This window comes from Mus caroli, unplaced genomic scaffold, assembly GCF_978045245.1.
Source record: "Mus caroli unplaced genomic scaffold, Mus_caroli_1 scaffold_13, whole genome shotgun sequence".
NCBI lineage: Eukaryota > Metazoa > Chordata > Mammalia > Rodentia > Muridae > Mus > Mus caroli.
The window spans coordinates 19,424,983-19,440,867 of NW_028227268.1; the positions used below are offsets into that span (position 1 = coordinate 19,424,983).

The following is a 15,885-nucleotide window of genomic DNA, read 5'->3' on the forward strand; positions in this document are numbered from 1 at the left end:
CTTAGCACAGTACCTGGCAGAGGACAGAACTTGTTCCTTGGGCTGGCTGTCATGTATCTACATGACACATGCTACAGTCATTTGGGAAGAGGGGAATTGAGAGAACGACCTCCTATAAGATTGGCCTGTGGGACATTTTCCTGATTAGTGATTGTCGTGGGAGAGTCCAATGTATTGTGGCTGATGCCATCCCTGGGCAGGTGTCTCCTAGATGGTGGAAGAAAGCAATCTGAGCAAGGCAAGCGGAGCAAGCCACTAAACAGCGATCTTCCAAGGCTCCTGCTTCCAGGTTCGGGCCTTGAGTTCCTGTGACTTCCCCTTAGTGATGGGGCGTGACCTGAGAGTGGAAGCTGAAATAAACCTTTTCTCTCCTAGTTGCTTTGGCCACGGTGTCTTATCTCAACAGAAACTTTAAGACAGTCCTCAAAGGTATACCTGTGGAAACACGGAAGCAATAATTAAAAGGAATGACTCCGAGGCTGCTTGTTTAACTGTTGAGAACCTACTATGTGTCTCTGTACAGAGATGAGTCAGGGAACGTTTTCTGAAATTTGGGTTTTCAGGGAAGGCGGCTTGGAATGGCAGTGACGGCGGTATGCCGGAACACAAGACTCAGTGGGGCATCCTGGCTTCGCATCCCACAAGAACCTGCCGGGCGCAGAGCAGAAGTGCTGGAATCCGTGGTGAGCAGACAGTCCTCTGAGCTCTCTGTCGCGTGGCTGACAATGACACTGAATCCGATCGTTGCCAACTATAACGAGCCGGTTCAAAACTCACCTGCCGGTGTTCCTGGGGGCTCACGCGACCACGCTTACACCAAGATGCGCTAGCTGCGAGGACATAAAGATACCCCAAACCGCGATCACAGCCCAGCGCGCAGGGGTGGAGGATCCCTCTCCGGGCATGCGCGCTGGCCCAGTGGCGCGGCCCGTCAGGCACTGCGGTAGGCACTCTCGGGTCCGGCAGGACCCTGTCCCCAGCATGGCGGCGCCCAGCGAAGTGGCCGCGGCAGTCCTCGGTGAAGGCGATGGCGGGGCTTTTGGATCCTGGCTTGACGGACGGTTGGAGGCGCTGGGAGTGGACCGAGCCGTTTACGCCGCTTACATTCTTGGCGTCCTACAGGAGGAGGAGGAGGAAGAGAAGCTGGACGCCCTGCAGGGTATCCTCTCTGCTTTCCTGGTGAGTAGAGTAGTCGGGACACATCCTATCAACCTCACGGAGAAATCTGGGGACCTCTTTCGTTACTTCACATCTCTCTTCTCCTTTTGCTGTCACGAAGGCTTAGTGGTTTCACCGGAAAGAAGCATAACTCTGAGGGAGAAGTGGGCTGCTGCTCCCTCGCCAGATTTTGGGTTGCAGGTGTACAGAGAGGACGGGATTCCCATATTCCGGGCAACAAGGCTCCCTGGGTGCCTTTGGATGTGCTAGAGAGTGTCCTGAAGCCATTAAGATGTGTAAATGGCAGTTCGATCATAAACGTCTAATAGTTGCATTTCTATGGTTTGCGATGTTCAGAGAGGGGAGTAAAATGTTTTTGAGATGTCTGCCCATTAGGGGGTAGTCTCAGGGCTGTCCCATGACAAAAGCCTGTGGGAAGATCCCTCTTGGCTCCAATTTCAGTAATTAGAGTCCTCAACTGGTAAGGTAAGGGAGATCTTTTCACGATGAGCAACCTTGGGAAATTCAGTAATTATTAATGTGTGTTGGGTGGGGCGGTACCCTGTGATGAAGATAGACTGGAAACAGATAAGGTATTTCCATGGAATGGTGGCTGGTGCACATCTTTAGTCCTAGCACTCAGGAGGCTGATCTCTGTGATTTTTCAAGGCCATCGTGGTCTACACAGAGAAACCCTGTCTCAAAACACAAAACAACCAAAAAGAAGCAGGTTCGTGGGTGGGGCACAAACCTTTAATCCCAGCTCTCAGGAGGCAGAGACTGGCCTTTGTGGTCTACTTAGTGAGTTCCTGGACAGCCGGGGCACAGAGAAACCCTGTCTCAAATACTCAAAAGCAGATTCGTCACAGTATGCTGTGATGTGATGCGTGTTTATAATCCCAGCCCTGCCAAGGTCAGCAAGTGGGTGGCCAACTTTGGGCTTGCCAAATGAGACCCTGGCAAACCAGAACAGGGAGACTCACTAATTTAGAAATTTGTAATTTAAAGCTGTATTTATGTATCAGTTGATCAAGACACCCACTTTTCTAATCTGATATTTGTGTGGAGTTCATCCCTCCCTGTTCTACTCCCAACGGAAACACTTAGATTATATGCGTAGATTAGATTCCCTACCTCTTTTGCCCTGGGATTGTCCTGTAGAGACTTCCTTTTTATTATAATTGAGTTGGGGGCTGGAAAGATGGCTCAGTAGTTGAGAGCACTTGTTGCTCTTACATTGGACCTGAGTTCCATTCCCAGCCCTCACACAGTGGCTCACAACCATTTGTAGTTCTAGTTTAAGGGGATTGGACAATCTGTTCTGACCTCCATGGGTAACAGGCACGTATGTGAAAGAAGTGCAAATCTAATAAATGAATACAATCTGCTCAAAAGTAAACTTTGCTGCATCTGCACTAAATACCAGAGAAACTGTTATCCTCCCACACGGTGGAGGTGTCTCTTGAAAACCAAAGTGCTACTGTGAAAGTCAACCCCCCATCAAAGGCTTTATTCTTTGATGTCTATCACAATGAGCAGGTTTGGAGAATGGGCTTATCTAGTGTCCTTAAAGTCAATATTCAGGGACTAGTAAGGAGAATCAAAAGGTATGGTGAGCATAGGTATAAATATGCATGTACATTCTTTTTTTTAAAAAAAATTATTAATTTTATGTGTATGAGTACACAGTAGCTGTCTTCAGACACACCAGAAGAGGGCATCGGATCCCATTACAGAGTGGTTGTGAGCTACCATGTGCTTGCTGGGAATTGAACTCAGGACCTGTGGAAGAACAGCCAGTGCTCTTAGCCACTGAGCCATCTCTCCAGCTCCTGGATGTACCTTCTTTATGTAAAGAAATGGAAGGTTTATTTTTTATTTTTTATTTTTTTTATTTTTTCAAATCCAAAAGTAATTTTGGGGGATGGGATACATGCTAGAGACGCTCACACTGAAGTTAAGTTCATTGAGAACATGCTGGAAATATGACACACTGACGCAGCTGTCCCTGATCCCACTGGCAAGAACCACTTGGTCTATAAATGGAAAAGAGCTAACACAGCTTGTGAGGAGCTCGGGGGTTCCGTGGGAATATAGCACAACCAATTCTGTCGTTTGACTCCAAACTTCAGATTATAAGAAGAAAGAATAAGAGGCAGGACTTTGGGGCTTTATTTGCAGCTGTGAGGTTCCTGGGGACTCCAGGAAGCAGTTGAGTTTGATACTTAGTGTTTTCCGCGGTGATGTTGATAGAGTCTGTAGCTGTTGCTAGCTAACAAGAAGCAAGTGCTTGCTCTAGACTCTTCATATGGATCGAGGCCAGCCTGGTCTACAGAGTGAGTTCCAGGACAGCCAGGGCTACACAGAGAAACCCTGTCTCCAAAATAACAAGAAAAAGAAGAAGAAACATCAAGAATTGTATTTGCTTTTATTTGCCTCTTGCATAAACTGCAGAAGACAAAATCATTTTAAGGATGTTCCACCCACCCCCGCATGTGCATGCACATGTATCAAATTCAGATATCATGTTTCATTTTTTCATAGTTTCCTGAAAGCCCATCTATATGTAAGCTATCTTTGGGGAAGAAATGCCAGGAACTGAATAGTGAGGCAGGAGTCCTGTTGGTGAAGCAACTGAGAACATTTCTCTACAGAGAGAAAAGGACCAAAGACTATGGTCTATATCCAATCCATCGTTCACAGTTCTGTTTGACTCCATGTCATGTCAGAGGCCCTTGACTTTTGTAGCAAATCTCATTCTTGGAGAAACAAATTAGATTCATTGTTGAGGATTATGAAGTTTGTTAGCAAGACTTTGAGGTACGATTCAAGGTAGTGTGCCCTCTGGAGTAAATAAAAGTTTCCCTACACCTTTTGTCTCTCCAGCAGGACCTGCAGTAGATGATCAACTCATGCATCATATATTATTTTTATTATTGATAGAACTATTTTCTCCTTGACACTGCTTGAAGTGTTTGGAGGAACAAAATAGACAGCCTATTGTGGAGTGCTGTTCTAGAAAGGAAAGCCTTACCACTTAGTAATCGTCCTGTGTTAGGACTTTAAGTAGTGAAGTCTAGCTAACATTGATTTAATCACAGACTCTTAGCTCTCGTCTTTGTACCTTGAACACGGCAGACCCTTAATGGGGGGCTAAAAGGAAATGATGAATGGGCTCCTTTGGATCAGGTGGGGAGACTGGAAGGACAAGCTGGCGTGTCCTCCGGGGCTGTCCTGCTTGCTTCTCCTTTCCTTATTTTAGGGCTGTTTTTCTGTGCTTGGTGGTGGTGGTGGCGGGTATTGTTGGACCAAAACTGTGTAGGGATGTTAGCATCCCTGCTAAAAAGATGAAGGGTGGGAGAAGGGATTTCCTGTTAATAAGTGAGTATCTGCACCAAGTTTGTGTTTTGACTCCTCACAGCTCCGTGGGAGATGGTGTGTAATTGTTAAGAGCTGGGCTGGGAATAGTGGTGTGTGTTAGTAATCCCAGCACTTGGGAGGCAAAGGCAGGAGGATTGCTGGAAGGTCAAGGCCAGCCTGGGCTACAGGGTATGACCCTGTAGCCACCAACGGCAGCAGGCATTTAACCCCAGTGTAGCCGGGCTTTGGCTACTTTGTGGGATCTTTTTTCTTCCGTCCTTTCAACCCCAAACACTAGGTAATGGAGAAGAAAGGAAAGAGATCCCTGACTAAAGTCAGGGGTTGGGAAGGCCGAGATGTCGCCCTTAGACTGCTTCCTGTTGATTAGGAGTGCTGAGTTCCTTGGGGCAAGTTTGATCTTTGCAGACAGAATATCTAATTTCTTATCCTTGTTTCTTCTTTGCACATGACAACTTCTTAACAAACCAAGACCAACAACAATCCACTACCTACCCTGCCTCCTGGGGACCCTTGCTTGCATTTATATACGCTCTGAAAAGTCCCCAGAATTCCAGACATCACAACAATTGCAGAAACTATCTGCACCTGGCAAAATCACACCCCTGCTAGAGCATGAGGCAAATCACAGTCAGCTGCTGTGGACAATCAGACGCAGCCCCACATCCCACAGCTGGGATTAAGACGAAAACATGTTCTTATAATATTCCTTTGTTTTCTAAAGAAACCAAAATTCCCACGAGACCCCGGTACTTGAAAGTCAGCCGTAAGAGGTTCATGGGCAACCTTATCTACTTAGCAAGCTAGCCTGGGCCACTAAAGCCAAAAAGATACCAAACCAACAAAACAAAACAAGGCTAGAATTTTGATTTCGGCAACAAGTTTTCCTCCAGAAAATTGAAGTTAGGCAAGGGAAAGGGGGAGACACTTTAGTAATCTATAACATGAAATGGAGACTATCATGAATAAAAATGTAATAATATAGTGTGCTTCAAAGATGTATATTTTAACTGTTTTCCCACAGGAAACTGCTAAGTAATGAATTAAGGCAATAATTAGATTGATTCTACAGTATGTACATAATATATGACCGACCAGTCAGTGATGTGGCTCAGCAGGTAAATGTGTTTTCTGCCAATCACTTACGTTGAATTCCTGAGACCCACATGGTAGGAGGAGGAATCCAACTCCCACAGTTGTCTCTGACTCCACAGGCACGCCATAGTGTTCACAACACACACACACACACCATGTATCACACACACCACGTATCACACACACCACACACATCACACACGAAACAAAAAACTAAACATTGTTTACTGTATCCTAAGAGCAGACAGTGGATACAATTATTAATTAAACAAACAAAGCATTTCCTTCTTTAAAATGAAAGGTGAAGGCTGGGTGGTGGTGGGGCACGCCTTTAATTCCAGCACTCTGGAGGCAGAGGCAGACAGATCTCTGTGAGTTTGAGTCCAGCCTGATCTACAGAGAGAGTTCCAGGATAGCCAGGGCTACACAGAGAAACCCCTGTCTCAAAAAAACATAAAATAAAATGGAGGATGAGGCAGGGCAGCGTGGGTAATCTGGACAGCAGGCGTGGGTTCTGGGACAGTCAAGATGGCTTCTGTGTCTGGAGCCTCCAATGAGATGCACTCTCGTCTGTCATCTGTGGCCCAGGTCCTTGCGCCAGTGGGGAGAGTGATGGCCTTCCTCGGGTTGCTGTTGTTTCTGGGGGCTTTTCAGGAAACTCACCGGCGTGCTTTCCAGGAAACTCACCGGCGTGCTTTCCAGGAAACTCACCGGCGTGCTTTTCAGGAAACTCACTGCGTGCTTTTCCTACCAGGAAGAAGAGTCTCTCCTGGACATCTGTAAGGAAATTGTGGAGCGATGGTCGGAAACACGGGATGTCACCACCAAAGTCAAAAAGGAAGGTAGAGTTGGCCTTACTTTTTAAAACACATTGATTCTTCTATGTATGCCTGTGCATGTGTGGTGTGTGTGTGTGGTGTATGTGTGGTGTGTGTATGTGTGTGTGCGTGTGGTGTATGTGTGCGTGTGTGTGGTATGTGTGTGGTGTGTGTGTGCGTATGTGTGGTGTGTGTGTGTGTGGTATGTGTGTGGTGTGTGTGTGTGATGTGTGTGTGTGGTGTGCATGTGTGTGTGTGTATGTGCATGTGTGGTGTGTGTGTGTGTGTGTGTGTGTGGTGTGTGTGTAGTATGTGTGTGGTATGTGTGTGGTGTGGTGTGTGTGTGTGTGTGTGGTGTGTGTGGTATGTGTGTGGTGTGTGTATGTGTGTGTGTGTGTGGTGTGTGTGGTGTGCGTATGTGTGGTGTGTGTGTGTGCCTGTGTGGTGTGTGTGTGTGTGCCTGTGTGGTGTGTGTGTGTGTGCCTGTGTGGTGTGTGTGTGTGTGTGTGTGTGTGTGTAGTATGTGTGTGGTATGTGTGTGCCTGTGTGGTGTGTGTGTGTGTGCCTGTGTGGTGTGTGTGGTATGTGTGTGGTGTGTGTATGTGTGTGGTGTGTGTATGTGTGTGTGTGTGTGGTGTGTGTGGTGTGTGTGTGTGTGTGTGTGTGTGCGCGTGTGTGTGTGTGCCTGTGTGGTGTGTGTGTGTGTGCCTGTGTGGTGTGTGTGTGTGTGCCTGTGTGGTGTGTGTGGTATGTGTGTGGTGTGTGTATGTGTGTGGTGTGTGTGTGTGCCTGTGTGTGTGTGTGCCTGTGTGGTGTGTGTGTGTGTGTGTGTGTGCGCGTGTGTGTGTGTGCGTGTGTGTGTGTGTGTGTATGTGCATGTGTGGTGTGTGTGGTGTGAGGGTCAGGACAACTTTGAGGATTTGGATCCGTGTTTCCACCTTGAGGAAATTCAGGTCATGAAGATGCCAGAGCTCCTGTACTCAGTAAGCCACCCCTGTGCTGCCCTCAGAGCCTCTGGTCCAATCTCCGGGGTCTTTGCCCGTCAGCTGTTAAGGGGCAAGGGTGTCATTTTCTTCTTTGGATATTCAATCTTCCTAAGATAATTTGCTTCAGTGAGTACCCAGATGTTCTCTTTAAAGTTTTAGCAATCCTGATTTCCTTTTATTCTTTGTCTTTCCAGTCCACCTGGACCACAGCCATCTTCCCTGTGCTGTGGGTGGGTTTTGGTTTCCTTTCCTTTCTTTTGTTGTTTTTTTTTGTTGTTGTTTTGTTTTGTTTTGTTTTGGAAACAAACTTTCTTTATACAGTTCAGGCTCGCTCAGCCTCCCAAGGGCTACAAGTGTGCACCACCATGCCTGCATCGTTTGCAATTGCTTTTGCTCGAACCCTCTGCCCCTAGTAGATTCGAGTCACATGTCTTGGGTCAGCTCTAGTCTTCTGGACTCCGGTGGTCAGTCTTGAAGGCTGGAGCCGTCGCCCACTGAGCTTCCACCGTTTTCATATTTTTCATTACATGGCATACATTATGTTTGAATTTCTACTTCATTTGGCTGAATCCTTTTCCTCTGAAAATGAAAGAGGAATGGGCTCACATGCTCATTAGGATGGTAAATTAGCAACAGAGAACTCAAAACACAGAAGCCAAACTTATAAAGAATCTAACTTAAATTATACAGCGTTGGTCCTCAGTCAGTATAATCGCATAATATACTTGGCTTGGGGCCCGGGTATTGGTTATTGCTGTTGTTTACCTGGAAATAAAAGCAAAGCTGGTTTGCATACACAGACACACAGACACACACAGGTTTGTTAATATTTTTTTTTACTTTTAATGTACATATGTTTGTCTGTGTGTGAGTGTGTGTGTGAGTGGAGGTGCCCACCAAAGCATCGGATCCCACCAAGCTGCAGTTACAGGGGACTGTGAGCCACCTGACAGGAGGGCTGGGAATTAAAACTCCAGTCCTTTGCCAGAACCACCTTGATTGAGAAGCAGGCACTGACTGGTAGTCTTAATCACGGAGCTGTCTCCAGCCCCCCCCCCCCCCCCCCGTGTTGGTGTTTGTAAAATGTTCCCCTAGGGGTGATGAGATGGTTTTAGCTTGGCGCTTGGTGCAGGAGCCGGGTGTCCGGAGTCCTATCCCTGGGATCCCATGAAGGAGGAAACTGTCTCCCCACAGTTGTCCTCTAGACTTCGGTGCACCTCCTCCCCAACAAATAAACATAATCTAAAATATTTTTCTAGAAGGCTTAAAGCCTAGCCTTCATAGCTTTTCCTTGACTCCTGAATGGCCGGGGTCCTCAGCTTTCAGGGCCCAGCAAATGTGAACAGAGCGGTTACTACCAACACTGACCACTAGGGGGCTTAGTGGTTTGGGAGCTTGTTTTCTCTTACCTGCTGCCCTTGTCTCTCTCTCCTTCCATCTGCCACACAGATGAGGTGCAGGCCATCGCCACCTTGATTGAGAAGCAGGCACAGATTGTGGTGAAGCCCAGGGTGGTTTCAGAAGAAGAGAAGCAGAGGAAAGCAGCCCTGCTGGCCCAGTATGCCGACGTGACAGACGAAGAGGAATATCCTTTTTGGAGGCTCAGCCCCGTTCCCTTGAGGCTCGTGCTGGGAATGTTGGACAGTTTATATCACCCCTGAGAAGTTGCAGTCCCGCTCTGTAGCCTAGTTTCCTCTTTCAAGATGGCAGCGGCCATGGGCCCTTGTGGGTTCCAGAAATGATGTTGGAATAGTTGACATGTGACTTCTAATTCAACACATAACTGTTCCAGATAGAATTAGGAAATACTGTAATTCCTTGCGCTTGAGGGACACTGTATTAGTTCCTCTTGTTTTGAGCCGGTACCCTCCACCATGGTGGGGAAAGCAGGGCAGCAGGCAGCAGCTGGTTGCATTACCTCCAGCAGGAAAGCAAAGGAAGACAATGCTGTTTTCAGCCTCCCTTTCCTTTTGATTCAGTTCAAGACTGTAACCCAAGGGAAGGCTGCCTCCCACATTCAGGCTTAGTCCAGCTAGACACTCTCACACAGGCATCCCAGAGGTTCGTGTCCGATGATTCTAAATCTCGTGCAAGACGGACCATCGTGGCTACTCTTATCCGTGCTGTAATGTCATACTTGCTTTCTGCCCAAAATAACTTTTTTTGAGACAGTCTCATTATGTAGATCAGGCTGCCCTCAAGCTCACAAAGATCTTCCTACCCCCATCTTCCACCACTGAGATTAAAGGCATCATAACCACGCCTGGCTTCCAAAACACCAGCTTTTAAACTATGAGTTCTCCTGAGGTTAAAACAGGGATCTCTGGGCTTTTTCTGAGTTTCTGATATAAAGTAGCCTTAAGATAAAGACCATGGGGTGGGGGTGGGGTGGGGTGGGGGGATAGGGGACTTTTGGGATAGCATTTGAAATGTAAATGAAGAAAATATCTAATAAAAAATTGGTTTTGGGAAAAGAAAAAAAAAAAAGATAGAGACCATGGATGATGTGGGCTTCTTGAAAGTTCCTGGAGGCTCTGAGAATCACACTGTGTGTGCCATGCAGCCGAGGTGGCTTTGAACTTGCTGTAAGAATGGCTGGCCTTGACCTCCTGATCTTCCTGCTTCCATCTCCTGCGTGCTGGTGGGAACTGTGCTGTTTCAGAATGTCTTGTCCCCGGCTATTAGGTAATGTCAGTGTGGCGGGCTTTGCAGACCACCTGACCCTTCTTCTTAGCCTCTAAGAAGATTTTAGAGAAGCTGCAGGCATTTCCTGCCATGTTAAGATTTTCAGAAATGAGTCTCGGCGATGCCCCATCCTCACTGCATCCAGCCTGCTTCGTACCCTTGTCGATGAAACACTTTTCACGCTTAGTCTGAGATGTGTGAAGGCCTTTTTTTCCCACCTGGTTTTCCTTAACGTCCCTCACTGAAGCAGATAAGAAAGATGATGCGGGTGCCTCAACAGCAAACGTCAGTTCTGACAGAAGTATCCTTCTCTTTGTCCATCCCTTGTGTTTCTCATGGCCCTCCTGGAGATCAGTTGTCATGTTGCTGTCACTGCTACAGGCTCCCTCTCACCAGGGAAGTCCTGTCCTGTCAGTATTGGGAGCCCTATGCCTAGCACAGCCATGGATAGCCAACTTAGCAAATACTCTACCCCCAAACCAAGTTAACACGGCCTAGGCTAGCCTCCAACGCGCTAGGGTGGCTAAGTTCCTGATCTCTGTCTCCACCTCAAGTACTCTGTTTAAAAGCATGTCCCACACCTAGCAAAGGAGGTGGCTTTTAAAATTAATTTGTATCATTTTCTTATTAATTTATTTTTTATTATGAGACAGGGTCTTACTAGATAGTCATGACTAAACTGGAACTATATAGACCAGGCTGGCCTGGAACCTACAGAGATCTGCCTGCCTCTGTCTCTTGAGTGCTATGATTAAAGGAATGCACCACCACACCTGGCTTCTTGTTGGGTTTTTGTTGAGGTTTGGTTTCTTTGTTTGTTTGTTTGTTTGGTTTGGTTTGGTTTTTTGAGACAGGAGTTTCTTTTAGTCCAGACTAAACTCAAACTGGCTATATTGGAGGCTGTCCTTTAAGGTATGAGCCATCATACCCAACTAGAGGGATATATATATATATATATATATATATATATATATATATTGATATTGCCTGGAACTCTGGTTGCCTGGGGGCTGTAGAAAAGTTTTAAATGTGAAGATTTTATCTTTATTCTTAAAAACCTTGTAATTGAAAAAAGAACAGAGGCTAAATTCTTGAAGCTGAAAATATAAAATATGTGTTGAGGAAGAAGGTCCCACTAACAGGTCACTCTGAGATGTTTCCTAAGCAGGTAAATGTAGAACTCCCCTTTGAAGTAAGAGGTTACAGTGCGCTATCAGGGATTATCTCAGGAATTCACTTGTGGCGTGACAGACTGACAGGAAGGCCTTGTGTATGCTTAGGCTAGTGCTCTTATTGTATAGCGTAAAGTAGAAAAGGTCATATTTTAAGAGTATAGAGGAGATTAATTGCCTAGTGCCTTTTTTGTTGTTGTTAAGTTTTTTTTTTGTTTGTTTTGTTTTTTTAGTGTTTTGTCTGCGTGTTATGCGTGTGCACCATATGTGTGCATGATGCCCCCAGAGACCAAAAGAGGATGGCAGATCCTTTGGAACTTGAGTTACAGATGGTTGTGCGCGCCACCATGTGGGTTCTGAGAATTGAACCCAGGTCCTCTGGAAGAGCAGCCAGTGTTCTTAACTGCTGACCCAGCCCCTGATATTTTATTTTGAAAGTTAAAAGAAATAAGGAATACATTTTTTGGCTGTTTTCTAACTTTTGTTAAACTCAGGAGTTTCGTGTTGACAGCATAACTTGGTTTTTCACTTAAACTTTAGGGAAAAGATCAAATTAAGGTTTATTTGTAAGAATAAACCTTAATTACTTCCAAGCATTTTTGTGGTCCAAGTGCATGGGCATTTTTTAAGCCACAGGGATACTCCTCCACTGATGTGCCCTAGGCTCCGCAGCAGTTATTTTGCCTTAGGCTATTTGGAGTGAGAATATTTTGTTTTTGTTTTTGGATCGACTTTATTTGCAAGTATAAACAGTATTTTTCAGATGTCCTTGTTAATGAACTTCATTTTTATAAAATATTCCAAAGTTCAGGCTTAGTTTTCCAAATGAGATTTTTTTTTTTAATCCAAGGAACATTTTAGGGTGAATTGTAACATTAAGACTTACAGTTAGGGCTGGCGAGATGGCTTAGTGGTTAAGAGCACTGACTGCTCTTCCAGAGGTCCTGAGTTCAATTCCCAGCAACCACATGGTGGCTCACAACCATTTATAATAAGATCTGATGCTCTCTTCTGTCTGAAGACAGCTACAATGCACTCACATAAATTAAAAAAACAAAACCAGTTAAGACCCTTACCATTAAACCAAAGATTGTTTGGTTTTTTTTTTTTTTTTAATGAGTGTTTTGCATGCATACTTGTGTACTTGTGCCTAATGTCTGGTGCCAACAGAGGCCAGAAGAGGGCACTGGATCTCCTGGAACTGGAGTTATGCATAGGAATGAGCCACTGTGGGTCTGAACCCAGGTCCTCTCTGTAAGAGCAAGTGCCTGTGACCACTGAGCCATCTCTAGTCCAAACCAAAGATGCTTCCCTGTACTAGGAATAGCTAGAGTGCATTTAGGACTCAGTGTGTAGAGACAGTCATCCAGACTGAGGAAGGAGCAAGATTATTGCCTACAGGACTTGGGCCTGAATCCCTTAACTCACTGGTAGCCTTGTTCCGAAACACCAACGTGGAAGATGTTCTCAATGCTCGGAAATTGGAGAGAGACTCACTTCGGGATGAGTCCCAGAGGAAGAAGGAACAGGACAAGCTGCAGAGGGAGAAGGACAAACTAGCCAAGCAGGAACGCAAGGAGAAGGAAAAGAAAAGGACACAGAGAGGCGAACGGAAGCGATAACCTTGGCCCACTCTGCTCCTTCCACCCATGAATTGTGTGTCTGTGTATTTAAGAGAACTGAGACTAATGTATTTTCCAAAATTTCCTAAGGCTTTCCCCCTTTGTTTACATGTTGAAAAGGAAAATCACAATCACTTGTAAATGTGCCATGTTTTGGTGGTGTGGGCAATCAATTATAGTTAGTATCTTTACCAAAGATCTGGAATTAGGGTAACCTTTCTATTTTAGTACTGAACTCCTGTGCCCTTCTTTTTTAAAAAGGTCTTCCCTCATTTTGTATATTTAGCCAGATACAGAAAGCTCACATCCTGAAGGAAACACGACCATCCATTCTGAGTTAAAAAAAAGTACAAATTACTTCTGAGGCAATATTTGCCCTAAAATATAGTGGGCTTTTGAGACTGGGTTTCATTCTGTAGCCCAGGCTAGCCTTGAACTTGTTACAATGTCCTTTTTTCTCAGCTTCAGGATTATGGACCTAAATCTCCACACCTGGCTTGTAACTATTTTGAAGCTGAAATAGCTAATGAAGGGCCCTACCTAGATCCAGATTTTCTGACATCAAATTAGGGAAGTGGAGGAAATTATTTGGAATGTGATCTAAGTTTTTTCTTTTTTTTAATGTGTCAACTTGGGCTCAGGCTATAGTTGTGTTGCGTGCCTGCTTAGCAGATACAAGGGCCTGGGACTGAGCCCCAGTATGGAAGAAAGACTTAACCTGTGGGAAAAACAATTATCTTTTTAAATAGAGAGCTATGTATTTTTCATGTAATCTGTGATTTCAAGAAGATGATTGGAGTATAAGGATATCATTTTGTTAGGTAGAGTTTTCTTTTTGTAATCTTGAGTTCCCTTGAATCCCCTCTTGATTTTCTATCTTGATTTATCCTGCAGGCATGTCCTACCTTTTGACATTGTGACTTGGCTTTGTTAAAAACTTGCAAAAAAAAAAAATCATGTTTTAAATGTTATGATTTTGTGTTAGGCTGAGTTTATAGCTGTCCTTGACCACGGGTTGGACACACCTGCAACATGAATAGTAAGACCTAATAATTCCTGTCTTAGAGAAAATGAAGGACTTACTCTTTTAGAGAAAAACACTGGAAATTTTGCTAACACAATACTTAAAAGTATATAGTTGGTGGTTAAGCTTATGAAATGAGTGAATGGAAAAACTGGGAGAGTAAAGGGTGAACAGAACTCTCCAAGTCGACTTCTGTCACAGCCACATCTAGTTGTAAACGAAGCCCTTCTTTACTTGACTATGGGCAACAGGTATCAAAAGCCTCAAGAGAACAATTTCTCTGATAAGATTATTTTATACCAGGGGTCAGAAGACTCCACTCACGGGCCAAGTTTGGCCCAGTCTTTTTTGTATGGGGCAAAAACTAAAAAGGTTTTTTACATTTTTAAGAGGTTATAAAAGGAAGACATTCATGACTGAGACCACATGTGGCCTATAAACCTACTGTTTGGAGAAAGTTTGTTGACTTTTGTAACATTAGCTGCCTTTGTGCAGAAGAAAAAAAACATGGTTAGGGAAAGGAGATCTGCTGCCTCTGTCCTACAACCATGGCATTGCAAAAATAACCACCTTTTCCTTTTTTTTAAATAAACTTTATTTAAGTCAGTGTCTTCTGTCTTGTTCTTTCCAACTCCTGGTGGAAAGGTGCTGTGGCTGGTCCCTTGGGAGTGGTCTTTATTGTCTGCTCGTGTAGTAGCACACTCTGCAAGTGGAGTGTCTTTTCCCTTAAATGTATAAATCCTTTCAAAGTTTTCTGTGAAGTAAAGATTAGCTCAAAGAAGTACCTTGGTTTTTGGAACATGAGTAAGTTGACTTTGAAGTTTTTGGAGGGACTAGTGGTTTTAGTCCTTTATTTTGTAATGGCTGTGAGCTCTGCAGAGAAACATATGACATGTCTTAGTAATCCTTACTTTAGGACTTGGATTCTCACCTTCATTTTGGCTTCTGAAGGAGTCAAGATTATATATATCCTTTCCTTAAGGGTCCTTGTTTCGATTTGCCAGTTTGTTTTTGTTTCTTTTCTTTTTTGAGACAGGATCTTGCATAGCCCAGGCTGCCTCCAGCTAGCTTTGTCACCTAGGCTTCCCTTGAATTTCTGATCTTCCTGCGCCTGCCTCCTAACCACTGGGATTATAGGCATGTGTCACCATACCCAGCTAATAGTCAATTCTTTTTTCTGGGACTCTATGTTATAGTGTACACCCAAGTAATGCTTAAATAAAAAAACAATCGGCTCATTAGGTTTTGGTAAAGTTATCCACTTAACAGATGCTAATTAATTTTTTAAACCAGAAATGTGCGAGGGCTGGTTTAAAATTGTGCCTTTTAGATTGAATTTTGGCCAAATGGGATTTTTTAAATTGTTTAAAGTAGTGGAGAGATGCTCAGCATGTGGCCCCAGAGGTTTGGTTCCCAGCACACACAGTGTGGCTCACAATTGTAACTCCAGTCCTAGGGTATCCGACCCCCTCTTCTGTCCTGTTTGGGCACAGCCATGCACATGGTGCACAGATGAATGTTAGTAAAATATTCATATACTTACTTTTAAATCTAAAAATTGAATTTTTTTTCCTTTGGGGTTTTTTTGTTTTGTTTTTTTGCATGCACTTCCATGCATAGCTAAAAATTAAAATTTTATTTTTATGTGTATGGGTATTTTGTCTGCATGTCTATGCAGTGCTATTGGAAGCCTGAAGAGGGCATGGATCCCTGGGACTGGAGGTACAGGTGACATGAGCCACCGTGTGGGTTCTGGGAATCAGCCTGGAACCAAACTCTCTGAAGAGTAGCCAGTGGCTACTCCTAAGTGCTGAGCCATCTCTCCAGCCCCTCAAATGGGATTTTAATCACAGTAGTAATTCCTCCAAAACTTTATTGTAACTATTTTATCCAAATGGAAAGGGTACTGGTAGAATGATGCCTCCATATAAATTTGTGTCTGGTGTC

The 15,885-nt window shown here is 44.6% G+C and overlaps 1 protein-coding gene across 1 annotated transcript; it reads left to right on the forward strand.

Moving 5' to 3' along the window:
- The first annotated feature begins 931 nt into the window (after positions 1 to 931).
- Positions 932 to 14,545, forward strand: Ccdc43 (coiled-coil domain containing 43). The gene is made up of 5 exons (XM_021176842.3): positions 932 to 1,179; positions 6,386 to 6,473; positions 8,885 to 9,020; positions 10,363 to 10,421; positions 12,727 to 14,545. Exons 1-5 carry the CDS (start codon positions 982 to 984, stop codon positions 12,912 to 12,914), a joined length of 669 nt encoding a protein of 222 aa, XP_021032501.3. The 5' UTR covers positions 932 to 981; the 3' UTR covers positions 12,915 to 14,545.
- Positions 14,546 to 15,885: the final 1,340 nt, after the last annotated feature.

Excerpts from the sequence above, each read along its gene's own strand:
- Ccdc43 (XM_021176842.3), top strand. The coding sequence starts at position 982 with ATGGCGGCGCCCAGCGAAGTGGCCGCGGCAGTCCTCGGTGAAGGCGAT. Across the intron at positions 1,180-6,385 it reads GTATCCTCTCTGCTTTCCTG|GAAGAAGAGTCTCTCCTGGA; the intron begins GTGAGTAGAGTA and ends TTTTCCTACCAG. Across the intron at positions 9,021-10,362 it reads GACGTGACAGACGAAGAGGA|TGAAGCAGATAAGAAAGATG; the intron begins ATATCCTTTTTG and ends AACGTCCCTCAC.